We start from the raw sequence: 27,813 nt of genomic DNA on the forward strand, positions 1-27,813 counted from the left end.
TGATCTGCCTACCTCGACCTCCCAGAGTGCTAGGATTACAGGCCTGAGCCACCTCACCTGACCTATAACAGACATTTGATAGATGTGCTGAGTAGACATATAAATCAGCCCCTCTGCTTTGAAGGACTGCAGAACCTGGTATCTGAGCCCTTTGTCCTGTAACAAGGCACTTTCCCTGAGCAAGTCTGAGTTTTCTCATCTGTAAAATGGGGCTAATGAGACTGGTCTTACACTGGCCTATCATTGTCTGCCTTGCCTGGAGGCTCTGCCCCAAGATCATAATCTTGTTGATGCTGATTTGGCCTGGACCCCTGACCAATCAGTTTCTTTTTTGTTTTCTTTTCTTTTTCTTTTTTCTTTTTTTTTTTGAGATGGAGTCTTGCTCTGTTGCCCAGGGTGGAGTGCAGTGGTGTGATCTTGGGTCACTGCAACCTCTGCCTCCCAGGTTCAAGTGATTCTCTTGCCTCAGCCTCCCCCAGTAGCTGGGACTACAGGTGCCTGCCACGACGCCTGGCTAATTTTTGTATTTTTAGTGGAGACGGGGTTTCACCATGCTGGCCAGGCTGGTCTTGAACTCCTGACCTCAGGTGATCCACCCACCTCGGCCTCCCAAAGTGTTGGGATTACAGGTGTGAGCCACCAGGCCCAGCCCAGAGTTTCTTGAGAAGAAAAACCACAAGACCCAGGCAGCAGCAGCTCCCTGTGGTGCCTCATCACTGGGGAGGGCAGGGAGGGGGTCAGGTCATGCTGAGCCTGGCAAGGGTGGGAAGGGCTTGCAGAGGCCCCAGAGCCTCATTCCCATGAGACCAGTTTTACATCCGGCCCCTGGGATCCTCCGAGCACCCTCTACAAACATTCCAGGTCCTTCCTCTGGGACTGAGCTTGACACATCCTGTGTTTGATTCCCAGAACCCAGTCCTCCCTTATACTCCCCAGGTTTCTGCCTCACTGTCCCTCACTCCTGGTTATCAAACTCCAATCAGTGAACAACATTTATTGAGCACCTATGGCATTTGTGCTCAGCATTGGACTGCGTGAGGCACTAGGGGTGCGTGGTGAAACAGGGAGGAAGGACAGAAGAGCCAACAGGACAATTCCTATCAGCGAGAACCTTGGGAGGGCATGGAAGTGGGGAGGGAAGAGCTGCTGGTGACCTAGTTACAAAAAAAGGGGAGCCCTGCAACTGGGCTGTATCTGGACTGCTCATCTGAAAGTCAATGTCGGGCTGGGTGCGGTAGCTCACGCCTATAATCCCAGTACTTTGGGAGGCCAAGGCAGGCAGATCACCTGAGGTCGGGAGTTTGAGACCAGCCTGGCCAACGTGGGGAAACCCCGTCTCTACTAATAACACAAAAATTAGCCAGGTGTGGTGGTGCACACCTGTAGTCCCAGCTACTCGGGAGGCTGAGGCAGGAGAATCACTTGAACTGGGAGGTGAAGGTTGCTGTGAGCCGAGATTGCACCACTGCACTTTAGCTAGAGCGACAGAGCAAAACTCCATCTCAAACAAACAAACGAACAAAAAAACCCAAAAAGTCAAAGTCCACGATTTCTACCTCCCAGTTGTCATGTCTGACATTTGGGCTGACGTCCCCTCTGTGCTCAGTGCCCGAGGAGAGAGCCTCTGGGGTCGTCCTCCATGGGGGGACAATTCCTTCCTTCCTGGGGATGGCCCCCAAGGGGCTGGCCTTACCCAGATCCCAGAATCTAAGGGACCTGGGGGCCAGCAGCCTTGGCCCCTGCGCTCTCCCCAGGTTGCCTGACGCTGCGGGACTACAAGGCCTGGGACCCCCCGTGCTGCTGCAGCCTTGGAGGCGCCTTCGCCCCTGGGTGGTCACCCTCTCGGCAGCTTCCCAGGCCGTGCAAGCCCCCTCGTGGTTGGTCGTAGGCACTTTTCCTTGTTTGGATTTGCTGCCTGCTCTGGGCTTCCTTGGGGGCTGCCCTGGCCTTTGTGGGTGGCTTAGAATGGAGGGTGGAGTTGAAACCTGATGCCCTGGTTTGGGTGGGGGAACCCTTAAGGACTTGCTGTATGACATCCTGGGAATCACTTTCCTGACCCTCAGCGGGCCCAACAAGCCATGGCCAAGTAAAGCTTTTGTGAGGGCCAAGAGTTTAGTGCAGAGAGCATGGTTTCTGAGCCCCCTCTCCATTCTGGAAGCTTATCTGCCAGCTGGTGGATCTCCCCAGAGATGCTGGAGGGGCTGGGAGGACTCCAAATCTTGGGGAGAGACTGTAACTTGGGTACTTTCTCCCCAGGGCCTGATTTCCAGGGGAATAACCTCCCTGAACTGGGCGTCAGCAGGTGGGAGCCTTGTCTGGCAGAGAGTGGACTCCGGGAGAGAGTTAGCAGCCCATCTCTCTCCCTCCCTTTCTGCCATGAGTTCTGCTTGTAGCAAAATCACCCATTTTGATTACTGGGACACTTCTGGGAGCCGAGCAGGGCAGCAATAGTGTCCCTACTTTACAGATGAGAGTACTGAGGCTTGCAGGTGCAGGTCCTTCGGGTGTCCAGGACAGGGGTGGGCCCCGAGCCTTTGCTGCTGTTGTGTGGCCTCTCTAAATCCTCCTGACACCTAAGAGCCATTGGAACCTTTTAGGGTGTGGAAGTCCCAGCCTGGTGGGGGATACTTGGGTGGAGCCCTGCCTCAGCCATGCCCATGAGGGGAAGGGTAAAAGGAACTGAGACCATCGCCCTCCCCACGTCAGAGGTTGGGCATCCGTCGGATTCACCCCCACTTGGCACACTCCCCATTGCAGGCTGGCTCACCCTCAGCTGGGGGAGAAGAACAAGAGGCAAGGGGTCTTGGGCACACAGTCTGGGGGTCCCCCAAGCCCCCTCATCTTTATTCCAGTTCCTCAGATGTGGCAGTTCCCCCAGCTTCCCTGGAGACGAGCATCAGACAAAGGTGGTGGCAGACACAGGACAGGGCCCTGGGTGGGGCTGCTGGCGCTAAAAGGATTTCTCAGCAGGCTCAGGGTCTCCCGCCCCGAATGACCCTTCTGGCCACTTCAAGCTACTCCTCTGCTGCCCGGCTTCCGTCTGCCTCTGGTTCCCCTGGCTGAGCAGGGCCTTCCCGGGCTTGACCCTGGCCCCCTTCAGCAGTTGTCTCAGACTGTTCCCGAATGTCCCTGGGGCTGGCTTTGACCCCAGCGTCCCCATCTCCCTGGCACCCTTGCTCCTCCCCTCTGCTTCTTGCCTCTGACTGCCCACTGCCCTCTTCCTCTGTCGCAGCCCCCTGGGTCTCAGGCCACTCTGCCCGGCGGTAGACAAGGTAGCCAGTGGTGGGCAGCCTGTGGGCCAGGGCTCCAGGGGGCAGGCGGTGGTAGCCCTGCTCCTTGTACAGGAAGAGGCCAAAAGTGTTGGGCTGGGTCACTCGGAACTTGGTGGCACAGAGCTGGTTGAGGGTGGCGATCGAGGCCTGTGGGGGCACGGCCAGGGTCTTGGAGGTGCAGCCACTGCTGGGATCCTGATAGGCTACTCGGAGGAGGTGCTATGCAGGAGGAGAAGCAAAAACAAGTACTCAGCCCTGGCTGGCATGCATCTGGCTCCAAAGCTGAGCCATCAGCTTTCTGGGCTGTGCAGGGACAGGGTGGGGAGGTGGAAATCCAGTGGGAGAACCAAGCAGCAAAAGCTCTGTGAGCTCCAGGGGTCGGCTTGTGGGCCACAACCGCAGGTGCAAGGACAGCCCAGTAGGGAGCTCACAAGCCTGAGACGAAGCTTTGATAGTGAGTACTTTGTGCCCCAAGCGCTCTCCTGCATTAACTCATTTAATCTTCACCTCAACCCCAGGAGGTAGGTCCTATTACCCCATTTTACTGATGAGAAAACTGAGGCACAAAGTAGTTAAGTAACTTGCCCAAGTCCCCACAACCCAGTGGCAGAGCCAGGATTAGAACCCAGGATCTGGCTACAGAGTCTGGACTCTTCACCAAGGACAGGAATGTGAAAGGCGGGGATGGTGTCTGGCTCTGAGGACACGGTGGAGGGCCTGTTACCTGGAAGCAGTGGGTGGCAGGCAAGCGGCGCTGCTCCCAGAGGCTGAGGGAGCGCCGTAGCTCCTGTGCGGGGCTCAGTGGGAGGGTGTGGGCCTGACCCAGGCCACTCAGCAGGGCCAGGCTGGCAGAGATGCTGGTCAGGTAGTAGCCACCTGGGACACAGGGTGGAAGAACACGGCTCAGGCTGGGTGTGGGGCACCCCATCCCCTCTCCCCTTCCCTGCTGATTCAGGGCCCACCCAGACAGGGAAGTGGATGGGGGTCCCTCACCCTCTCCGGTGAGCAGGCTGGGCTCCAGCAGCTCCGACATGTACTCGGTCTCTAGCAGCAGCTCAGGAAGGTCACAGTGGGCCAAGACGAGGCTCAGCAGAGGCAGGAACTCGTCGGCACCCGCGCCCTCCCCTGTGGGGACATGGTGAGAGGCAGTCCCCCTCCCCTGTGGGGACTTGCTTTAGGCAGTGACCCCTCCCCACGACCTAGCAACCATTGAGGGACTTTGGAGAGGATGCGCTCCTCTCTAGGCCTCAGTTTCACCATCTGCAAGAGGGGAGGGTGGGCTCATTCTCTCCCTCAGGGCTGTTCCAGGGTCCTGGGGACCTGCCGCTGGGGGGCCCGCCTCTGACAAAGGGGCAGGGCAGGGTGAGGTGGTGGCAGGGACATACCTTCCTGGGTCCTCAGGGCCATGTAGAGCAGCTTGCAGGCCTGCAGGAGCCGCTTGACCTGGGCGCTGGGTGAGTAGGTGCGGAGCAGCTGCAGCAGCTTCTGGCGCACCTGCTCCATCTCTACTGGGGAGGGCAGGCTCAGGTGGGACCCGAAGGCTCCGGGGCCCTGGGCCCGGGCCAGGCGGAGGCCCTCAGCTAGGCGGCCCAGGGAGCCGTCTGCGGCAAGCCGGCGCCGCAGGCGGGCTGCCAGGATGGGCCGGAGAGGCTTGAGCACAGAGCGATGCAATGACTTCTCCAGGACATGTTCTGCCGAGGAGGGACAGGGAGGGGTCAGGGGAAGACTGGGGGTATGGGGGGCAGAGGCCAGGGGGAGAAGGGAGCAGGGGTAGAATATGGGAGGAGAAGCAAGGAAAGCAGGAGGAGGTAGCCTGGGTGAGACAGAAGAGTTGGGGGAGAGAGGGGATGGAACTCTCTCGAACAGTGGTAAGACAAGGTGGGTTTATAAAGCAGCAGAACAGAATCAGACAGGCTGGCGCTGTGGAGGGGAGCAGAGGGTCGGATGCGGCAGTGCTGGAGCTATGGAGAGACGGAGCCTCACCCAGCCTCTTAGGTGACAGCAGCTTCTCAGGGCCCAGCTCCGCGCTCAGCATGGCCCGGGCCCGGCTCAGTGCCTGACGGATGCCCTGCAGCTCCTGGGGCTCGGGCCTGGCCCGCACCTGGGTCAGTAGGTCCTGCACCAGCTGGCCCACAGCTGTGTGTCGGTCCTGCATCAGTACTGCCGCCGCCCGGCCCACCTGCCGTTCCGGTGCCAGTAGGGAGCAGAAGGCGGCGCTCATGGACCTAAGTAGAGGCCGCCGGCGACCCAGGTGGGGTGAGGTCGCTGGGCTCCCCCGGGACCCTGGCGCCCCCTCCTCCTCGGAGCTGCTGGGGGAGCCACAGTCCACCTCCTGGAGGGAGGGCATAGGCGGAAGGCTAGGGCCACCGCCTGCTGGCACGCGGTACCCCACTGAGCTCTCCCTCCGTGGCAGCTGGCAAGGGGGTAGCCGCTCTGTCTGGCTGGGGACTGCCCCTGGCAGCACGGGGATGGGGGGAGGCGGCACGGCAGGTGGAGACAGGGGGCTGGAGGTCTCTGTGGACACGCGCACTTTGAAGCTTCTCTTGAATTTCTCCCGCTTGGTGGGCCCTAGGTCCCCCGGGAACAGGGGGTTGAAGAAGCACAAGGCGGCTCCGGTGCCCTGGTCCAGCTCTTGAGGGGACCGGGCCTTCAGCTGGGGCAACACTGGGCCTCCAGCCGGGCCCCGCTGAGCCTTGATGTTGAGGGAGGAGCTCCAGAACTCTAGAAAACAAGAAACTGACTGGGGCCTCCAGGATTGGTTAGGGGAAGTTTCCCAACCAAGGCAAGGCATGGGCTTCGGGCGGTGTGCTGCGAGCCTTCCCTTCCCCTCAGCCTCAGCTTGTTCGTCTGTGCAATGGGTGGCAGGGAGCCCTTACCAATGCCCAGATGTGAGATGGCCTCCAGCTCTTTGTGGGTGGCTGCGCGGTGGATGGCTCTGGGGAGCTGCAGCGGGAGGAGAAGGATGTCCCTGAGGCCAGAGAGGGGAGCAGAAGGGAGTGAGGGCCAAAGGGGGTGGGGAGGATGGGCTGTCCCAAGGAGCAGGGCCCGTGGACACCAGGCACCCTGCGGGCAGACTCACCGGGTGTGGCAGTAGGCACAGATGAGCTGGACTAGGTCCGGGAACATGAGCTCCGAGCCCTCCAAGGAGACGCCTGAGAGAGGAGGGAAGTGAGGTGCTTCTCTGGGGAACCTCCCTGCTTCCAGCCCCTTCCCGCCAGGCCAGCCCCTCACCGCCAGGGCTCTCCAGGATGTAGTGGCTGGAGACGAAGGAGGGGCCGCTGGCTTCAGGCAACCGCATGCACAGGGCCTGGCACTGGCGGGTGTTAGATTTCCGCACGAGGAACGTCTGCAAGTGGATAGGGCTCAGGCAGCTCAGGACCTTGGCGTCCCACCCCTCTCCCTCCCACCCCTGGCTGGCCAGTCCCTGAAGGTTGGGGCAAGACTCACCCCTGGGGGCTCGGTCCTCAGCATGTGCAGTGCGGCCGCTGCGTTGGCTTGCAGCTGCAGCCACACGGGCCGGGTGAGCAGCAGGCGCTCCCGCAGGCTCACAACGCGCCCTGGCCGCTGCGGCCCGCCTGCCTGCCCGCCGCTGGCACTGGGCACGTCATACAGTGGGTCCTGGGCTGGCCTGGGGGCAGGCACCCAGATCTGAGCATCGAGCCAGGGGCTGGGACCCTTGCTCTCCTCTTCCCCGCTCCCGGGTTTCCCACCTTCTCTATCCCCGGATAGGCCCTCCTCTCGCAGCCCCTCCCTGCCCCACCTGGCTGCCCTGCCAACTTCACTAACTTTTCTCTCGCCAGGTGCCCAGTAGTGAAGCTGGACGGGCTGGGGGCTCCAGGAGAGCCCGCGCCTGACTCTCCAGGGCTTTCCATGGCTGGGAGCTCCTTCGCTTCAGGAAGAGAATCCAGTCCCAAGGCAAGGCACGCACATCCCCAGTGAGTAACACTTCCTGAGGGCGGTCCGCCTGTCACACCCGCCAGTTAACTCTTGTGTGTCCACCCTGCCTGGCCAGTGCCCGCCTCCTCTGTTCTGGACCCTGCTTCAGGGGTCAGGGGTCCCCTCCATGCTAGCCCTGCTCTGAGGGCCCCAGCTGGGGGGATGCCACCTCCACACACAGCCTCCTGCAGCCTCACCAGCTCCTCATATTGCACAGGTGGGCGGGAAGTGGTTAAGCGGCCTCAGTCCCCACAGGCCCCAGCCATGCTCTGGGGGCATCTCTGGGTCTGTGGTCAGTTGCTCATCTGCCCCTGGCCTCAGGTCAGCCTTGTGGGACAGCACCCTCTACTGCCCATAGATGACTCATTCCTGAACCTGGGTTTTAGGATTTTAGGTTGCCATGGAGAAAATATGCCATGTCTCCATGGAAACCAACCTATTTGCTTAACTGAGGTTCTGGGGGTGGTTCTGACACTCAGCGCTAACCAGGGGGAGTCTGGCTGTGAGGTCGTCAGCACATGGTGGTGCTGCTGGCTGCCTCCCACGCACGCAGGCTCTGTCAGCCTGCCTTGCCAATCTGCCAGGCAACTGGGACAGGTGCAGACATGACCCAGGCTCCAAGCACACGCACCCACCCTCCCCACCGAGGCACTCTCCCGGTGCCATATGTTGACTCTGCCCAGCGCCAGGCAGCCCAGTGCCCACCTCCCCCTCCCCAGCCTGGCCCTACGCACAATGCTCCGGCCTCTGCTGGATAGTGCGAGGAGTGGCAATCTGCAGGCACCCCAGAAGTCGGCCTGGTTCAGGTGCTCCCCACGGAAGCCCTGATTCTCTTGCAAGGTAAATCACACACACACGGAGCATGCCCAGGAAAGGTTTTAATTCCAGTCCTTGGAATCTGAGAGGCAGACACCAAGAACTGCCCTGAGAAAACCTAGGGGGCCTGGCATCTTGCCTCCAGCTCCAGCCAGGGTGGACAGACCCCCATCCCACGTCTGACTCAAGAGTTCCTGCACAGTGGAAACTGGCTCCCTGGCCCTGAGGCCGGAAAGCCTGCATCCAAGGTCAGCAAGAGGATGTGGCTTCGACTTCGGCTGTCTTCTCTGTCAGGGGAGCCCCAAGAGGTGGATCTTCAGGAGTGGGAGGTGGCAGGCAGCTCAGGGATGGAGACAGCAGCCTTGCCTGGCCAGGTCAGCAACATGGCCACAGCTGTGCAGGCCTCAAGGAGGGCAGAGGAGGAGTCCAGGCCAGTGCCAGCTGGAGTGGGAGGGCCCAGCAGCACCACAGGAGCCTGGCTGGGCAGACCCTGAGGGGCCTGTGGGTCCGCCTGTCTGCAGGAGGATGAGAATCCTGGGTGCGGTGCCACCTGCTCTGAGGGTCCCTGTGGCTGTGAACAGCAGGGTCAAGGTCCTGTGCGTATGTGGGAAGGAGAAAACTGTCATCAGTGAGGAAGCTGAAAGGAGGGAGGCAGCCACTTACTGAGTGGCTTTGGGCTGGCCCAGGACAGGCCTCCTGGGCAGCTCCACGGCCCTCCCTGACCCCTCCTGAGTGCGAGCTCCATCAACCCAGAGCTTCCCCAGCCCCATCCTGGTTCCTGCTCCTCAAACTCCCACAAGCCCCTCAAATCTAGACCATCCTAACTTTCTTGGGCCACTGATTCTGAAACAGTCACAGCCTCTCTCTGGGCTCCTTCCTGGAGGCTGAGCTGAGGAAAGGGGATGGCAAGGGGGCAGGGGAGGCCGTGCAACAGCCATGGTTCTTACCATCCGATTTTCTCTTCCGAGGGGACACAGCTGCCCTAGCCTGGGTGGGTGAGAAGAAAAGCCCCCCTGAGAGCAGCCCATCTCCAGCTTGGCAATCCCCGCCCCAACCCCCACCTCTGTGGCCTGTCGGCTGCTGCCTCAGTGCTGTGCCCCCAGGGCCGGGAGCACAGGCCCCACCAAAGCAGAGCTCCCATGCTCCTGACCGCTGGCCAGCTCAGCGGCTCTCCCGCCTCCCCGCCACCCTCCCACCCCATCAAAACCTGCCCTGGAACAGGAAGGGGCTGACACAGACTAGAAATCCCTTTTCCCAGGGCCGCTTCGAGCAAGAGGACTTGTGAGCCAACTGCGGTCCAGGGACCCTGGGCTGAAGATGGGGGAGCCTTGGTGAGCAGAGAACTCCCAGGCCTGCAGATGGCAGAGCTGCTGCCAGGGTGGGGGGCCCTGAGGTGGGGCAGGTCACGTGGGCAGCAGTGGCCCCACCTTTTTGATGGCCGTCCAGTCCTCCAGGATGTCGATCTCTTGAAGCATGTACACGATGTATGGGCCTGTGGTGGGGGTCAAGGAAGCCCAGTGGAGGTGGCAGGTGACGAGGGCAGGGCCACCCACCTGACATTCAGGAGTGGGGGTACAGCGGACAGCATGGAGTGGGAGCTGAGGACCTGGGTCCGAGCTCAGGTTCCACCTCCTACCTCTTAGCCCCCTGGTTCCGGGGGTCCTCCTGGAACCAAGTCTATGGAGGACACCAAGTGTTATTCCCCGTCCCTTGCTCACCCTCACCTCGTCTTGAGGTCAGCTGGCTGAGGCCCATCCCATCTCACCCTGCAGCACTGGCCCTGACCTGGCCCCTTCCCTGATCCAAAGACAGACGCAGGGCTTGTCCCTTCAGAGACAACTCCCCCTCCCCCAGTGCTCCCTACCTGATGTCTCCATGCCTTCATCTTCCATTCGCTCAAGTCATGGCCTTCCAGATTCCTCCCTCCCTGCCTGGGCCTGCTCTCCAGCACCAGGTAGCCATAATGACTAAGACTGGCTGCTGCAGGAATGCCCTCGGGGGCGGGGTGGGGGGCAGGAGGACTCAGCTCTGCCAGGACAGATGAAAGCACAGTACGCCCTGGACTAAGCTTAAGCTAGCCCTGCCTAGAGAGGGGCGGAGGCAGCCGGTGCCCTCTGGCATGTGGGTACCCCATGGTAGGGCACAGAAGCGCACAGGAGAGTGAAGCCATAGGCACTAGCGTAAGACCAGAAGAGGCCTCACAGAGGAGGTAACGTTTGAGATGAGCCCTGGACAGTCAGGACAGGCAGGACTTCCAAGAGGAGGGTGGGATATGAGCAAAGACTCCCCAGGGAAAGCTGGGAACCCGCTTGGACAACCCCAGGAGATGGAAAGGCCTCAAAGGCCAAACCTCACTCAGGCTTGAGTGCAGTGGCACCATCACGGCTCACTGCAGCCTTGATCTCTCAGGCTCAAGCAATCCTCTTGCCTCAGCCTTCAGAGTAGCTGGGACTATAGGTGTACACCACCATGCCTGGCTATTTTTGTTATTTTTTTCTAGAAATGGGTTTCACCATGTTGCCCAAGCTGGTCTCGAAATGAACTCCTGGGCCCAAGCAATCTACCCGCCTTGGCCTCCCAAAGTGCTAGGACTATAGATGTGAGCATGGAGCCCAGCCCGTTTCTGTTTTCCTAGGGTCCACATAGCCCAGAGAGACCCAGGACCCCGTAAGAAATTGCTGACAGCTGGATTTGCCTGGACATGTTCACATGACACCAAGCAACCATGAGTGCATCTAGTGTGACTGTCCTCCATGTCCCCTCCAACCCCCTCCCCCGGGTCTGGAGGTGACCGAAACATCCTGCCCACTTTTAGGCCACGCTGGGTGAAAGGATACCAGAAACCAGAGGTGCCTTCTTCCTCTTGCTGGGTGGCAGGGAGTCCCAAGACCTGGAGCTGCCTCTGGCGTGCAGTTTGTCGTCCCACCATTCTGCCCCCAGACCCAGAGTTAGAATTGGGGTGCTGGCCCACAGGATACTCCCTTTTCTGTAGCCTCTGCCCGCACCATGGGCCAGCCTGGCCTCATCTCCCCTGCCCCATCACCACCCTGGGCTTGGGGTAGAAGCCCCTTAGGGCTGTTCAGGTCCTGCCTGCACAGCTTGCACAACCCTGGGAAGAGGCCGCTGCACTTCTGTGAGCCTCATCTGTTTAGTGGAGTGCGATGACGACAATTCCTGCCACCCCAGGACTCCACATGAACACAGGTACTATGAACATAGAGGGGACTAGAGCTATTGCATGTGACTGCATGTCACACTGATACCTGTTTTGGAAAGAGAAGGGGCAGAAGAGGACAGGGAGACCCACTCTGCCTGAGCCCCCATTGTGTGCCAGGCCCTTTCCAGGCCTGGTCTCCTTCAGTCCTCACACTGACCCCAAGAGGCAGGTCCTCTGACTGTCCCCTTGACTTCAGGACATCTAAAGTCCAAAGAGGGGTGGGCGTTGACAGAGCCTGGCCCAGTTCCGGGATGCCCAGGCTCTCGTACTCACCAGAGCTGAGGTCCAGGTTCTGGCGGTCCTCCTCCAGCCTCTGGATCCGCTCCTGCAGCTCCCCCTGCAGCGTGTCATAGAGCAGCAGCTTCTCACTCTGGAAGAGGGGGCAAAAGCTCAGCAGGGCGGATGGGGTGGGGCCACTTCAGGCCTTGCGCCCCGCCTCGCCCCCAGTGTGCCCAATCAGGCCCACCTCCAGGTGCTGTTTGGCTCCCTGCAGCTCACATTCATACTTATTCCTGATCACATCCAGACAGAAGCCCTTGTAGATCCCTGCAGAGAAAGGGAGGAGGGTCCCTGCTTGGCTGGGGAGCCCGGTGCCCACATAGGAGGGCTGAGAGCAAAGCGCAAGGCCGGGCAGGAACGAGAGAGGAAGGGGACAGGGTGCCATGGGTTCTGGGAGGGGAAGAGGGTGCAGAACCACCCACAGACCTGCCACCTGAATGCGAATCTTGAGGCTCCGCTGCAGCCCCCCAAGGGGCTCCGTGTATTCAGGGGCTCTCTCAGCCCCCACTTCCTCCAGCCGCAACCGCAGCTGACTCAGTCGTTCCCTGAACAACCTGGGTGGTAAAAAGGCAACCGTACACCCATTTGCTCACCCATCACTCCTGGGCAAACACGTACCCAGCACCCATTCCACAGCAAGCCCGCTGTTAGGTGTGCACTTCCTGGACACCAACCATACCTGCCCAGTACCAGGCCCGCCACCTCCTCATCCCAGATCCTCGCAGACCCAGCCCAAGGTGTCCCCATGCTTACTTCTCCTTTAGCTCCGAGAACTGCTTCTCTAGGTCCAGCATCTCACTGACACACTCGCTGCGGCGTCGCTCATAGTCCTCATCATCCATCTCTGGGACAAGAGGCCAGTAAGGGCTAGCTCTGGGGAGGAGTGGTGGGTACCCGCATGTGTGCATGTGCGTCCTGCATGTGTGTGTGTGTGTGTGTGCATGTGTGCATGCATGCCTGTGTGTAGGGCCTGTGTGTGTGTGTGCACGCATGCGTGCTTGTGTGAAGGGGCTCTGTGTGTGCTTGTGTGTAGGGGCTGTGTGTGCATGTGCATGCATGCTTGTGTGAAGGGGCTGTGTGTGTGTGCATGCGTGCTTGTGTGTAGGGGCTGTGTGTGTGCATGTGTGCTTGTGTGTAGGGGCTGTGTGTGCGTGTGCGTGCTTGTGTGTAGGGGCTGTGTGTGCATGCGTGTGCATGTGAGTGCATGCTTGTGTATAGGGGCTGTGTGTGTGTATGTAGGGGCTCACCAGAGCTCTCCTCTTCTGACTCTGTCTGGCTGCCGCTCCGCTCCTCCTCGCTCTCTTCCTCCTCCCCATTCATCTCAGCGGCAGAATCACCCTCTGCTTCCATCTCTTCTGTGTCTTTGCTTGGAGGCTGGATGGGCATCTGGACTCTGGGAGAAGGAATGGAGCTATCACTTATGGCTGCCCACAGCTCAGAGGGGGAAAGAGGCAGCAGGGAGCTGAACCCAACCTGATCCCAGATGGGGAAAGCCAGGGAAGTGACTGGCCTGGCCACACCTTGAGCACAAACTGGGTGGCAAGGGTGCAAATGGCCATCTGCCCCTCTCACAGAAGGCTGGGAGCTCTGGAACTGCTCCTGCTCTTGGATGTCACTGGTGATCCTAATCCTAGGAATACTGGCCAAGGCTGTGATCCACAGAAAGGAAAGGCCCACGGGGCACTCTCCACTGCCTTTGCAACTGGACCTAAATTTCTTTTCTTCTTATTTTTTGAGACAGCGTCTCGCTCTGTTGCCAGGCTGGAGTGCAGTGGCATGATCTCAGCTCACTGCAACCTCCTCCTCCTGGGTTCAAGCGATTCTCCTGCCTCAGCCTCCCGAGTAGTGAGATTACAGGCACCCACCACCACACCCGAACTGGACCTAAATTTCTAACTGGGGCTTTCAAGGTCTTTCCCAGACTGGATTTGACCTACCAGTCCAGCTCCTTCATCCCACCATATAATGGCTAGTGCTTGCACTTCTACCTTCCGCCCTCTGCCTCAGCTGTTCCTTCTGCCTATAATGCCCTCGGCTTCTCTTCCAGATAACGTTACAATCTCCTTGTCTTTCATTGTGCTCTGGATCAAATCCCATCTCCTTCTGCTTCCTCTTGGACCGCAGGTCATCAGTGCTCCCCTCTCTTTTCTGTGTCTTCAGCTTCTAACTCTTAGCAGCCTCCTTCCCATGAAACTTTAGATGTGCTTGGGTATTTCCTAGCATTAACAAAACACAGAAACACAAAACCTCATCCATTCCACCTAACTGCTCCGTTTGCCACTTCACAGTTACACTTTTCAAGGTCTCATGAACACTGGCTGTTCCTACTTTCACCTCCCACTTGTTTGATGTAATCAATCTCAGCTGAAACTGATCCCGTAGCATTAACCAATGACTTCCTTGTGGCTAATGCCAATATTTTTCAGTGCTTATTTTAATTGTATGCTCAGCAACACTGAACACTGGTAAGCATTCCTTCTTTTACTGACTCATCTAACATGTATTGAACATCTAACATATGCTAGGTACCGTCAGACGCTATGGTATGCAGGGGCCCAAGTGTGACTCTTTTACCTCACGGAGTTTACAAGTTCCTGGGAGAGTGGGGCAAAGGAGCACACTATAACCATGGTAGGAGGAGAGTTAAGACCAGGGGCATAAGGGAGGGGTATATAACCAGGACCTGGAGCCCGATGCAGCAGGGAGGCTTCCAAAGATGGACCAGCTGGGTGAGCTGCACTTATTGAGGGAATATTGCAGGTAGAGTCAGTAGCAAAGACCCTGAAATAAGAGAAGGAAAGCAGCTGGGGGAACATGGGTCTAAGTCTCAGTGAGAAATCTGAGCTGCAGGGATTTGGTTGTCAGCATACAGCAAGTTCTTCATGCCACAGGAGAAGGTGCGACTAGCAAGGCACAATGTGTGCGATCAGAAGACGCCCAGGGTCACCAAAGGGGCAGATGAGGAGACCCCTACAAAGGAGGAGGCAAAACCCGAAGTCGGAAGAAAGAGAGTTTTAGAAGAAAGCCAAGTACTGCCAAGTAGTAATTGTACTGATAGTGCCAAGTACTCCCAAGAGATCACCTAAGAAGAAAACAGTCCTCTCAGCAGATAATCTCTCAACCCCCTGCAGGCTTCTATTTTATTGTTCTTCCAACTTCTCTGGACACTGCTTTGTAGTCCTTTAGAACACTGCGGACACCACTCCCTCCAGGAAGCTGTGTTTATATCTATTTGCCTGTTCTCATGTCTGTCCCCCAAATCAGTCTATGAGCCTCACTAGGGCAGGGGCTGCACACATACCTTATTTACCTAGCACAGTGCTGGTTCACTTGATGACTGGAGGATTTGCAAATACAAATTTAACAAAAAATTTTTTTGTGAGGCAGACATTAGCTTTTACTTTTCGGTAGTCCCAGGTCCCTGTAATGGTAGCAAACTTTCCTTGACACCAGTTCAAGTTGTGTATAGTAAGCCTGGCCTAGGTGAGCGTTTAGTCATATTCCTCAACAATTTCACTAATAACCTGCACCTGACTTGAAAGGCTCGGTTCTCTAAACCAGCTTCATCTTTCCCGTTATCAAGCCTCAGTTCCCAACATTTGCAATGCCTCTTCACTGTTAGTATATTCACTTTGTAAGACGCAGCTTAAGTCTATCTCTTCTAGAAGCCTTTCTTTCCTCCAGCTGGTTCTGATTATGAGTGAGTTAAGTCACAACCTTCCCACCTTACCCCGGGTGCAAAAAGCGGATAACCATTCCTGCTCTGAGTGTGGAGGAGCTCGCAGGTGGTAAGGGATGGAAAAGCACACTGTAAAGCGCTGTACACAGGCAATTTATCTTTTCAGAATGGCAGCTCCTCCGGGGCAGTGCCCTAGGGTAGGCAGACCCTCCCCACTCTCGCAGAGGTCAACCCAGCTTCTCCGCAGCGCCCAGGGGGCCTCCCACTCCCTTCTAGATGCGCCGGAGCGGGCCGGATTATCGCTGGCTCGCCCGCAGCCCAGCACGCGTCAGGCCGGTTAAATCTCTGCTTCGGCCTCGGAGGAGGAGATTGTGCCGGCCCTGCTCAACTAACCGGAGAGGCCGAACCAAAAGCCATGCAAGGCGATACGCACCGCGGGGACTGGGGCCTCTGGCCTCACGACCGAGATTCCCTGAAAGGTGCCCGTGGTTGCCGGTACCGGCTGCTGCCGCCGGACTCCCGTAGGCGCTGCGCGGCTCCCTTTTCTCCGGGAGGCAGAGCCTATCGGTGCTTCCGTGTGCATCATCAGGAGGCGACCGTCGGGGATGCTCACAATTGGACAGTTTGGTCCCGAGGCATGCTGGGATACCGCGGGCCGGTCTCCATAGTAACTGGCCGACATTCGCGCAGGCCTTCGGCCTGCAGGGAAGGCCCTGATGTTTCAGTGCTTTGCAGACGGTGCCCTTCGTCCGTGGCCATCTCCCCACGGCTTGCAAGGGGAGAAACTGGCCCCGATCCCCCCACCCCCAGCTCAGGAGAGTAACGGAGCCAGCTGTGGGTGTGAACACGCATTTATTTACACATTGTCATCAGTAGGCACATACCCAGCCCAGCCTGTTGAAGGAACAGATCTCAGGCTGTCACCCATGGAGCCTGCAGACCCTTCCCTCCTCCAGAACCCTTGAGGGCGAAGGCCTGAGAGAACCAGGAATTTTAGCCTTCTGTTCAAGAGCTAAGAACTAAATTTTATGCCTTCATCTGATTTCTTTCCAAAAAGTCCATTTCATTAAGTATTCAGACTTTTTAGCTCCATCCCATTCATACTTTTTGCTCTCCTACTACCCACCCAAGATTGTTAATAACAACAATAATAATAACAATAATAATACTGCGATAATATTAATACTTCACATTTGTACGAAGCTTACAGAATGTTTTCACATATAGCATCTCATCTGAGCCTCCCAACAGTTCCGTGAGGTAGGTATTCTCACCTCCCTTTTTACAGACAGGGTAACCAAGGCTCAGAGAGGTAACGGGATTTACTCAAGGCCACACAGCTAGTTAGTGGTAAAGCTAGGACTCGATCCCAGCACCCCATATTCAAGTCCAGTGTTTCAACACCACAGCTACCTCTGTAAAATGGAGCGACATTTCTTACCCCAGTCAGGCCTAAATGGTGGCCTGAGGAGCCAAGAGGCTGACTTCTCAGATTAGGGGAGGGAAGGGCTCAGCAGCGTCGGGGAGAGTTGGGGTACTTGGCCTTCAACTCCTGTTTGAACTGGCGATAAAGGATCTTATTGTGCTGATTTTCAGCCTCCTTTTGGGGATGGAACTTCAACGCTTCTTTGAAGCCCTTATGAACCAAGAAACCTTCGTTCAGGACCTCAAAATCAAACCCCGCCACATGCAGCTCGCAGGCCTGTAGGAGGAAAGACAGGTTAGCAAAGTTTGATGACATCGACAGGGCTGAGACTGACTTCCCTAAAGCCACAGTCCAGCATCCTCAGCCCTCTGGAAGTATCCTGGATCTTCCACACCATCCACCCACCTCCTGAACTATGATCCCTCCTGCTTCATTGCCTCCTTTCCATCCAGGGCCACTCCTCATAACTCCCTGATCCCACCACCCCTCCTGCCCCATTACCCCTGCCCTCTCCCTTATAAGCACCTGGCTGATTCGGTTGAAGCCGTATTGCCGAAAGCGCTCGTCGAAGGTGGGCACCTTGCCTCCTGCCACGTAGAATGGCTCCCAGGGGTCCTGCCAAGGTACCACGTAGGCGGGCCGCAGCAAGCTCTCTTCCGGCAGGTTGACCCAGCGGGAATAGTTGGTGGGTGCCTGGCAGGGGGTGCACAACCCATAATAGAAGGGCCGCACCTCGCCAACCTGGTAGAGCTGCACCAGCTCGTTTTTGTTCATGGGCATGCGGCGGGCTCGTCGGATCTCGAAGGCAGGCACCACCAGCGCTGTGCCTCCCCACTGGTTGCTCTGATCCAGCATTTCCCGCAGGCCTCTCCACAGCCCCTCGCTGGGCACCATGTCCACATCGATCACCAGGGCATAGTTGGCCCCCTCACGAGCCAGATTCCTCAGCAGGTTATTGGGGTAGGAGACATTGGTGCCCAGCGCATAATTAATCCCGGGCTGGGCCACCCTGGCTAGCTTGTCAAAGACCTCCTGGCAGGACCGCAGCAGGGCAAACTCCCCCGGCTCCCGGGGGTCGGGCACGGCTGCCTCGTAACGCGAGGGGCACACGAGGTGCATGGCGACCCTGGCGCGCATGTCGGGGCAGTGGCTGCTCAGCGCGTAAGCCAGCACCGTGGCCAGCTGCGCCTCCTCCTTGGTGGCCGCGAACACCGACACGGACAGCGGGCCCTCCCAGCGCTCCAGCAGACCCGACAGGTGCAGCAGGTTGTCCACGCTGGCGTGCGTGGCCAGGATCACATCGTTGGGGTCCATGGTGGTCTTCAGCAGGCCCCTGTAGACGCGGTAATCGCCGCTAGCGTCCAGGACGCCTCCAGAGGCCAGCGCAGTGCGGAGCTGCGCCTTGACCTGGTCCACGGACCGTGGGGACGGGGGAAAGAACTCAAAATATTGGTCTTGCTCCTCCTGCCCGTGCAGTCCGGACAGCAGCGACAGGTAGAGCAGCTGTAGCATCGCCACCAGCATGAGCGCGGCCAGCAGCAGCTGGTAGAAGGCGCACCGGATGGCGTAGGACATCTGCATGGCTCTCGGGGCTCGGGGCGCGCAGCAAGGACCACCGGGCCACAGACTACGCCAGCGGCAGCAAGCCCGGATTTACCGCAGCCTGCCGAGCGCAGCCGAGGCGAGCCGAGGCCAGCCGAGCCCCGCCCGCCGCCCGCCGCCTGCCGCCCGCCGCAGCCCCCAGCCCCCGGCGCGCCGGCTCGCCCCCTGCGAGGAAGGAGGAGCCACGGCCCCGCCGCTCGGCCGCGCGCCGTGGAGACGCCCCGCTCGCTCGGGCCCCGCCGGCTTCCCGGGACGCAGTCCCCTCCCTCCCCGCCGGCGCGCGCACCCTGGACCGAGCGCGCTCTGAACGCGCGGCGCGCTGGGCCGGACTCGGAGGGAAACCGCGGCAGAGCTCGGCTGCAGCGTGGTAAAGGATGGCACGGGCTCAGCAGAAAGGAAATCAAAACGCTCCCTTCCTTCAGCGGCTTCTCCTTCCTCTGTGTCCGAAGAAGTCTGCGTTAAGAGGTAAGTGGTAGTGCTTGGAAGGTGCGGAGTAGATGAGAGAGAAGTGAATGTGGACAGATCTCTTTTACATAGGACGAGGTGGCCGAGTGGTTAAGGCGATGGACTGCTAATCCATTGTGCTTTGCACGCGTGGGTTCGAATCCCATCCTCGTCGGCCCTGTTTTATAGGGGTTGGGAGGAAGCATCTAAATTTTCACATCCTGCCTGTTTGGAGCAGCAAACTGGAGAAAACTCAAATGGAGGTGCGAGGGGTGAGGCATCTTAATTTTCACATCTTGCCTGTTTGGAGCAGCAAGCTGAAGAAAACTGAACTGGGGGTGAGAGTGGAATTCGATCCCAAGTCTCTCTGGTCTTTATCCACCACGCATCTCCTGCCTGCTCCTACTTCAGGTATCTGTAGCTCTGGGCAGAGGCCAAAGGTGTTTTCTTTCCTTCTAGAAAGAGGGCCCAGGGGTTGGTGGCACGGAAAAGACTAGAACCGGGATTCTGGTCAATGTGAAGTTGGGGGCCAGTGTATGATCTGCAGGAATCAGGGAAGCCCCCATTGGAGGCATCGCCCTCCCCGTCCGAAGTAGTGGTACTTGTCCTACTCTCCAGCACTTCTCCCAGGGCGGAGACCTTGTGTCCACACGCCCTGCTCCCCAACACACACAATCTCTCTTTTTTTTCTTTTCTTTTTTTTTTTTTGAGGCGGATTCTCGCTCTGTCGCCCAGGCTGGAGCGCAGTGGCGTGATCTCGGCTCACTGCAACCTCTGCCTTCCAGGTTCAAGCGATTCTCCCGCCTCAGCCCCCTGAGTAGCTGGGACTACTAGCGCATGTAGCACGCCTGGCTAATTTTTTGTATTTTTAGCAGAGACGGAGTTTCACCGTGTTAGCCAGGATGGTCTCGGATCTGCTGACCTCCTGATCCGCCCACCTCGGCCTCCCAAAGTGCTGGGATTACAGGTGTGAGCCACCGCGCCCGGCCACACACAAACTCTTAAGCAGAAGGCTTTGAACATTCCAATATCAGGCCACTATACTCTTAATAAGTATTTGTGGATTAATTCATCTGTGGACTCTTTAGAACAGGAGAGGCCGTGGGAAGGGCAGACACTGCCACTGCTAAATCAGTTACCGTATATTACTCAACTTTTTAGGCTGAGCCAGGGAGGCCCCTATAAGGTAGAGTGCTCTGAATTTTGGGATGTCAGGACAGACTGGGCAGGGCTTCAAATAAGGATAAAGTGTTTGTCCTGCTATTCCACAGGCAGTAGGATGCCAAGGTTGTTGAGTTGAAGAGTGATCAGGAACCCTTTATTTTGCAGCCCAGTGCAAAAACACACACTGAGTACCTGCTCTCTGCCAGGAACTGTGTTAGGCACGAGGGATGGGCCTTGGAGGAGACAAGGTATTGTCCTTGGGGGTTTCCACTGGTGACATTGGCTGTAAAGAGGAGAAAAGCAAGTGCAGATCCTTTCAGCACAGGCCTTGCAGACTGGAGGCTCAGAAGTCAGACATGCTGCCATGTGGATTTTCTTTGACCTCCTCAGTGTTTTATTTTTTATTTATTATTATTATTATTATTTGAGACAGAATTTTGTTCTTGCTCAGGCTGGAGTGCAATGACGCAATCTTGGCTCACTGCAGCCTCCGCCTCCTAGGTTCAAGTGATTCTCCTGCCTCAGCCTCCTGAGTAGCTGGGATTACAGGAGTGCACCACCATGCCTGGCTAATTTTTTGTATTATTTTTTAGTAGAGATGGGGTTTCATCATGTTAGCCAGGCTGGTCTTGAACTCCTAACTTCAGGTGATCCACTCGCCTTGGCCTCCCAAAGTGCTGGGATTACAGGTGTGAGCCACTGTGCCCAGTCCTATTATTATTATTATTATTTTGAGACGGAGTTTCGTTCTTGTTGCCCAGGCTGGAGTGCAATGGCGCGATCTCGGCTCGCCGCAACCTCTGCCTCCTGGGTTCAAGCGATTCTTCTGCCTCAGCCTCTGGAGTAGCTAGGATTACAGGCGTGTACCACCACGCCCAGCTAATTTTGTATTTTTAGTAGACACGGGGTTTTCTCCATGTTGGTCAGGCTGGTCTTGAACTCCCGACCTCAGGTGATCTGCCCACCTTGGCCTCCCAAAGTGCTGGGATTACAGGCATGAGCTACCAAGCCCAGCCAGTGTTTTGTATTTTCAATAGACAAGTTTTTTACTTCCTGGGTTAATTTTTTCCTAGGTATTTTATTCTTTTGTATCCTATTATAAATGGAGTTGTTTTCTTAATTTCCTTTTCACGTTGTTCATTGTTAGTGTATAGAAATATAACTGAATTTTTGTTGTTGTTGTTGTTGTTTGTTTTTTGAGATGGAGTTTCGCCCTTTCACCCAGGCTGGAGTGAAGTGGCGCGATCTCAGCTCACTGCAACGTCTGCCCCCCGGGTTCAAGCAATTCTCCAGCTTCAGCCTCCCAAGTAGCTGGGACTACAGGCACATGCCACCACATCCGGCTAATTTTTGTATTTTTAGTAGAGACGGGGTTTTGCCATGTTGGCTAGGCTGGTTTCAAACTCCTGACCTCAGGTGATCCACCTGCCTCAGCGTCACAAAGTGCTAGGATTACAGGCATGAGCCACTGTGCCCAACCTGAATTTTGTGTTTTAATTTTTTTTTTTTTTTTTTTTTTTGAGGCACAGTCTCACTCTGTCACCCAGGCTGGAGTGCAGTGGTGTGATCTCACCTCATTGCAACCTCCGCCTCTTAGGTTCAAGTGATTCTCCTGCCTCAGCCTCTCGAGTAGCTGGGACTACAGGCATGCGCCACCATACCCAGTTAATTTTTATATTTTTAGTAGAGACGGGGTTTCACCATGTTGGCCAAGCTGGTCTTGAACTCTTGACCTCAAGTGATCCACCCGCCTCAGCCTCCCAAAGTGCTTGGATTACAGGCACGAGCCACTGAGCCAGGCTATTGTGTGTTAATCTTTTTTTTTTTTTTTTTTTTGAGACAGAGTCTCGCTCTGTCGCCCAGGCTGGAGTGCAGTGGCCCGATCTTGGCTCACTGCAAGCTCCGCATCCCGGGTTCACGCCATTCTCCTGCCTCAGCCTCTCCGAGTAGCTGGGACTACAGGCGCCCGCCACCACGCCCGGCTAATTTTTTGTATTTTTAGTAGAGACGGGGTTTCACCGTGGTCTCGATCTCCTGACCTCGTGATCCGCCTGCCTCGGCCTCCCAAAGTGCTGGGATTACAAGCGTGAGCCACCGCGCCCGGCCTAATCTTGAATTCTGCAACTTTGCTGACTTTATTAGCTCTAAAAGTTTGTGTATGTGTGTACGTGTCTGTGTGTGTGTGTATGTGTCTCTGTGTGTATGCATGTATTCCTTAAGATTTTCTATATATGTATATATTATGTCAACTGTGACTATGAATAGTTTTACCTCCTTTGCAATTTGGTTAACTTTTGTTTCTTTTTCTTGCCATTTTTTTCCCACTCCAATGTAGAAGCTCATTTCTTGCCAAATTGCTCTAGCTAGAACTTCTAGTACAATGTTGAGTAGATGAAATGGTGAAACCACGTATCCCCCTCTTGTTCCTGATCTTTGGGGGAAGGCTTTAGGTCTTTCGCCATTAAGTATGATGTTATTTGTGGATTTTTCATAAATGCCCTTTATCAGGTGAAGGAAGTTTCCACCTATTCCTTGTTTATTCAGCATTTTTATCTTGAACGTGTGTTGGACTTTGACACATGCTTTTTATCTTGAACGAGTGTTGGACTTTGTCACATGCTTTTTATCTTGAAAGCGTGTTGGATTTTGTCACTTGCTTTCTGTTCATAAATTGAGGTGATCACGCGGTGTTTCCTCTTCATTCTATTAATGTGGTGTATTACATTGATTGATTTTCTTTTTCTTTTTTTGAGACATTCTTGCTCTGTTTCCCAGACTGGAGTGCAGTGGAGCGATCTTGGCGCACGGCAACCTCTGCTTCCTGGGTTCAAGTAATTCTCGTGCCTCAGCCTCCGGAGTAGCTGGGATTACAGGCATGCGCCATCATGCCTGGCTAATTTTTGTATTTTTAGTAGAGATGCCGTTTCACCATGTTCACCAGACTGGTCTCGAAATCCTGACCTCAAGTGATCTGCCTGCCTCGGTCTCCCAAAGTGCTGATATTACAGGTATGAGCCACCACACCCAGCCTTTCTTTTCTTTTCTTTTTTTTTTTTTTTTTTTTGAGATGGAGTCTCGCTCTGTCACCCAGGTTGGAGTAAGTGGCGCGATCTTGGCTCATGGCATCCTCTGCCTCCCAGGTTCAAGTGATTCTCCTGCCTCAGCTTCCCGACTAGCTGGGATTACAGGTGTGCACCACCACAACCAGCTAATATTTTTTGTATTTTTAGTAGAGACGGGTTTCACCATGTTGTCTAGGCTGGTCTCAAACTCCTGACCTCAAGTGATCCACCTGCTTCAGCCTCCCAAAGTGTTGGGATTACAGGCTGAGCCACCGTGCCCGACCACACTGATTGACTTTCGTATGTTAAACAATCTTGCATTTCTGGAATAATTCCTACTTGGTCATAGTGTATAATTCTGTTAATATGTTGCTGGGTTAGGTTTGCTAGTATTTTGTGGAGGATTTTTGCATCTATATTCATATGAGATATGGTCTGTAGTTTTCTTGGGATAGTCTGTATATTACTTTGGCCTCAGGTCACATAGAATGAGTTGTAAAGTGTTTTCTATTTTTTGGAAGAGTTTGAGAAGGATTGTTGTAAATTTCTTTTTACTTTGCACACTACACTGTTGTAGGATTGTTGTTAATTCTTTTTGTTTTGTTTTGTTTGTGACAGAGTCTCACTCTGTCACCCAGGCTGGAGTGCAGTGGCATGATCTTGGCTCACTGCAACCTCTGCCTCCTGGATTCCAGCGATTCTCCTGTCTCAGCCTCCAGAGTAGCTGGGATTACAAGTGTGTGTCACCACGCCCGGCTAATTTTTGTATTTTTACTAGAGACGAGGTTTCACCATGTTGGCCAGGCTGGTCTCAAACTCCTGACCTCAGGTGATCCGCCCTCGTCGGCCTCCCAAAGTGCTGGGATTACGGGCATGAGCCACCGCGCCGGGCCGGATTGATGTTAATTCTTTAAGTGATTGGTAGAATTCACTTGTGAAGCCATCTGGTCCTGGGATTTTCTTTGTTGGGAGGTTTTTGATTACAGATTAAATCTGGTTACTTGTTATGGGTCTGTTCAGATTTCCTGTTTCTTCTTGCATCAGTTTTGGTAGTTTGTGTGTTTTCAGGAATTTGTCCATTTCATCTGATTTGTTAGCATACAGTTATTCACAGTCCTTTTTACTTCTGGGTAAAGGCATACCTCACTTTTTTTTTTGGTTTTTAGATGGAGTCTTGCTCTGTTGCCCAGGCTGGAGTGCAGTGGCACGATCTACGCTCACTGCAAGCTCCACCTTCCAGGTTCACACCATTCTCTTGCCTCAGCCTCCCATGTAGCTGGGACTACAGGCGCCTGCCACCATGCCTGGCTAATTTGTTTGTATTTTTAGTAGAAACAGGGTTTCACCGTGTTAGCCATGATGGTTGCAATCTCCTGACCTTGTGATCCACCCCCCTCCTCTCCCCAAGTGCTGGGATTACAGGCGTGAGCCACTGCGCCCAGCCAGGCATACCTCACTCTATTGCACTTAGGTTTATTGCACGTCACAGATAATTGTATTTTCTTTTTTTACAGATTGAAGGTGGCAGGTGCCTGTAGTCCCAGCTACTCAGGAGGCTGAGGCAGGAGAATGGCATGAACCTGGGAGGCGGAGCTTGCAGTGAGCCGAGATCGCGCCACTGCACTCCATCCAGCCTGGGGGACAGAGCGAGACTCTGTCTCAAAAAAAAAAAAAAAAAAAATCAAAAAATCAGTAAGTGTTGTGTGTGTGCTGACTGCTCCACTGACTGACTGTTCTCCCCTTCCTCATACCTCCCTATTTCCTGAAACACAACAATATTGAAATTAGGCTGATAACTCTATGTTGGCCTCTAAGTGTTCAAGTGAAAGGAAGAGTTGCACTTCTCTCACTTTAAATCAAAAGCTAGAAATGATTACACATAGTGAGGAAGGCATGGTGAACACTGTGATAGGCTGAAAGCTAGGCCTCTTGTGCCAAATGGTCAGCCAAGTTGTGAACGCAAAGGAAAAGTTCTTGAAGGAATTAAAAGTGCTACCCCAGTGAACACACAAAAGATAAGAAAGTGAGGCCGAGCGTCATGACTCACGCTTGTAATCCCAGCACTTCAAGAGGCCAAGGCAGTCGGATCCCCTTGAGCCCAGGAGTTTGAGAACAGCCTGGGCAACATGGCGAAAACCCGTCTCTACTAAAAATACAAAAAAATCGCCAGCCATGGTGGCGCATACTTGTAGTCCCAGCTACTCAGGAGGCTGAGGCGGGAGAATCACCTGAACCCGGAGGTCTAGGCTGCAGTGAGCCATGATTGTGCCACTGCACTGGAGACCTTGGAATATGTTGATGACTTTGAAGGGTTCAAGACTTCAGTGGAGGAAGTAACTGCAAATATGATGGAAATAGCAAGAGAACTAGTATTAGAAGGTGAGTCTGAAGATGTAACTGAATTGCTGCAATATCATGAGAAAACTTGAATGGATGAGGAGTTGCTTCTTATGGATGATCAAAGTGGTTTCTTCAGATAGGATCTACTCCTGGCAAGGATGCGGTGAACACTGATAAATGACAACAAGGATTTAGAATATTACGTAAACTTAATTGATAAAGCAGCTGTAGGATTTGAGAGGATTGACTTCAATCTTGAAAGAACTTCTACTGTGGGTAAAATGTTATCAAACAGCATCGCATGTTAGAGAGAAATCTTGCATGAAAGGATCAATCAGTGCAGCAAATTTCATAATTGCCTTATTTTAAGAAATTGGCACAGCCACCCCCATCTTCAGCAACTACCATCCTGATCAATCAGCAGCTATCAACATCCAGGCAAGACCCTCCACCAGCAAAAAGATTACAACTTGCTAAAGGTTTCAGGATTATGACTTACTGAAGGTTCTGGTGATCACTAGCATTTTTAAGCAATAAGGTGTGTTTTTTTTTTTTTTTTCTTTTTTCTTTTGAGATGGAGTCTTGCTCTGTTGCCCAGGCTGGAGTGCAGTGGCGAGATCTCAGCTCACTGCAACCTCCACCTCCCAGGTTCAAGTGATTCTCCTGCCTCAGCCTCCCGAGTAGCTGAGATTACAGGCACTCATCACCATGCCCAGCTAATTTTTGTATTTTTAGTAGAGACAGGGTTTCTCCATGTTGGCCAGGCTGGTCTCAAACTCCTGACCTCAGGTGATCTGCCCTAGGCCACCGTGGCCTCCCAAAGTGCTGGGATTACAGGTGTCAGACACCGCACCCAGCCACAATAAATATTTTTAATTAAGGTATATACATTGTTTTTAGACACAATGCTATTGCATACTTAATAGACTACAATGTAGCATAAGCATTAACTTTTTTTTTTTGAGACAGAGTCTTGCTGGAGTGCAATCGTGCGATCTCAGCTCACTGCAACCTCTGCCTCCCTGATTCAAGCAATTCTCCTGCCTCAGCCTCCTGAGTAGCTGGGATTACAGGCATCTGCCACTGCGCCCAGCTAATTTTTGCATTTTTAGAAGAGACAGGGTTTCACCACGTTGGTCAGGCTGGTATCAAACTCCTGACCTCAGGTGATCTACCTGCCTCGGCCTCCCAAAGTGCTGGGATTACAGGCATGAGCCACCGCGCCCGGCCAAGCATAACTTTTATAAGCACCGGGAAACCCCAAATTATTGCAATATTTGCTTTATTGCAGTGGTCTGAAACCAAACCTGCAATATGTCTTAGGTATGCCTGTAATTGGTAGTAATGTTACCACTTGCATTTCTTAGTATTAGATTTTTAGTACCTTAAAGGCTTCTCTCTATTTTTGTTAGTCAATCTAGTTAAAGGTGTGTCAGTTTTGTTGATCGTTTCAAAGAACCAACTTTTGGTTTCATTAATTTTCTCTATTGCTTTTCTCCCTCCATTTTGTTTGTCTCTAATCTTTATTATTTATTTCCTTCTGCTACCTTTGAGTGTAGTTTGCTCTTCTTTTACTAGTTCCTTAAGTTATTTATTTATTTATTTATTTATTTATTTTTGAGATGGAGTCTTGCTCTGTTGCCAGGCTGGAGTGCAGTGGTGCGATCTCGGCTCACCACACTGCAACCTCTGCCTCCCGCGTTCAAGTGATTCTCTTGCCTCAGCCTCCCAAGTAGCTGGGACTACAGGGGTGTGCCACCACGCCCAGCTAATTTTTGTATTTTTAGAAGATACAGGATTTCACTATGTTGGCCAGGATGGTCTCAATCTCTGGACCTCGTGATCTGCCCACCTCGGCCTCCCAAAGTGCTGGGATTACAGGCATGAGCCACTGTGCCTGGCCCCTAGTTCCTTAAGTTCTAAAGTCAGGTTATTGTTCTGAGACCTTCTTTTTTAACGTAGGCATTTACAGCTATAAATTTCCCTCTAAACACTGCTCTTACTGCATCCTGCAAGTTTTGCTATGTTGTATTTTCATTTGCATTTATCTCAAAGTATTTCCTAATTTCCCTTTTGATGTCTTTGACTCATTAATTTTTAAGAATATGTTAATTTTTACATATCTGTGAATTTTCCAGCTTTTCTTCTGTTGTTGATTTCCAGTTTCATTCCATTGTGATCAGAAAAGACCCTTTATATGATTTCAGTCTTTTAAAATTTATTGAGACTGTTTCGTGACCTAACATGGGATCTGTCTTGGAGAATGTTTCACAAGCACTTGAGGTTATATATTCTTCTGTTTATAGGTAGAGTATTCTATATATGTCTGTTGTGGTTTGGGATCTAAAGTGAGTCTCTTATAGACAGTTTATAGTTGAATCACTTTTAATTTAATTAATTAATTAAGTTTGAGACAGGGTCTTGCTCTGTCACCTAGGCTGGAGTGCAATGGCACAATCACGGCTCACTGCAGCCTCTACTGCCTGGGCTCAATCAATCCTCCCACTTCAGCCTCCTGAGTAGCTGGGACTACAGGCGCACGCCACCATGTGTGCCTAATTTTTAAATTTTTTGTG

General features: G+C 54.3%; 3 protein-coding genes and 1 non-coding gene across 9 annotated transcripts; 1 reads left to right on the forward strand and 3 right to left on the reverse strand.

Annotated features, from left to right (window-relative positions):
* Positions 1-2,803: 2,803 nt before the first annotated feature.
* On the reverse strand, positions 2,804-7,271 carry RIN1 (Ras and Rab interactor 1). 4 transcript variants are annotated; one of them, XM_003273893.4, is made up of 10 exons: positions 7,059-7,271; positions 6,720-6,900; positions 6,504-6,618; positions 6,352-6,424; positions 6,149-6,240; positions 5,256-5,993; positions 4,658-4,963; positions 4,266-4,397; positions 3,997-4,148; positions 2,804-3,491 (listed from the first exon to the last, which is right to left on the reverse strand). In XM_003273893.4, exons 1-10 carry the CDS (start codon positions 7,142-7,144, stop codon positions 3,015-3,017), a joined length of 2,352 nt encoding a protein of 783 aa, XP_003273941.2. In that variant the 5' UTR covers positions 7,145-7,271; the 3' UTR covers positions 2,804-3,014. The 4 variants fall into 4 exon arrangements, with proteins under 4 accessions (XP_003273941.2, XP_030667117.1, XP_030667119.1 ...); XM_030811257.1 differs by having other exon boundaries at positions 4,658-4,777; positions 7,059-7,184; XM_030811259.1 differs by having other exon boundaries at positions 6,720-6,920; positions 7,059-7,159.
* Positions 7,272-8,073: 802 nt separating this feature from the next.
* On the reverse strand, positions 8,074-15,786 carry BRMS1 (BRMS1 transcriptional repressor and anoikis regulator). Of its 3 annotated transcripts, none has more exons than XM_003273894.4 (10): positions 15,633-15,786; positions 12,768-12,913; positions 12,274-12,364; positions 11,947-12,074; positions 11,708-11,787; positions 11,515-11,611; positions 10,862-10,954; positions 9,452-9,516; positions 8,972-9,011; positions 8,074-8,618 (listed from the first exon to the last, which is right to left on the reverse strand). In XM_003273894.4, the coding sequence occupies exons 2-10, from the start codon at positions 12,904-12,906 to the stop codon at positions 8,611-8,613; spliced, it is 741 nt and encodes a 246-aa protein (XP_003273942.1). In that variant the 5' UTR covers positions 12,907-12,913; positions 15,633-15,786; the 3' UTR covers positions 8,074-8,610. The 3 variants fall into 3 exon arrangements, with proteins under 3 accessions (XP_003273942.1, XP_030667125.1, XP_030667124.1); XM_030811265.1 differs by lacking the exon at positions 15,633-15,786 and adding an exon at positions 14,204-15,585; XM_030811264.1 differs by lacking the exon at positions 15,633-15,786 and adding an exon at positions 13,509-15,585.
* Positions 15,787-16,034: 248 nt separating this feature from the next.
* On the reverse strand, positions 16,035-18,374 carry B4GAT1 (beta-1,4-glucuronyltransferase 1). Its single transcript, XM_030811263.1, has 2 exons — positions 17,151-18,374; positions 16,035-16,901 (listed from the first exon to the last, which is right to left on the reverse strand). Exons 1-2 carry the CDS (start codon positions 18,204-18,206, stop codon positions 16,710-16,712), a joined length of 1,248 nt encoding a protein of 415 aa, XP_030667123.1. The 5' UTR covers positions 18,207-18,374; the 3' UTR covers positions 16,035-16,709.
* Positions 18,375-18,764: 390 nt separating this feature from the next.
* On the forward strand, positions 18,765-18,846 carry TRNAS-GCU. Its single transcript has one exon. It is a non-coding gene; the product is annotated as a tRNA-Ser (tRNA).
* The last annotated feature ends 8,967 nt before the right edge of the window (positions 18,847-27,813 follow it).

This window comes from Nomascus leucogenys, chromosome 4, assembly GCF_006542625.1.
Source record: "Nomascus leucogenys isolate Asia chromosome 4, Asia_NLE_v1, whole genome shotgun sequence".
In the NCBI taxonomy this organism is placed as follows: Eukaryota; Metazoa; Chordata; class Mammalia; order Primates; family Hylobatidae; genus Nomascus; species Nomascus leucogenys.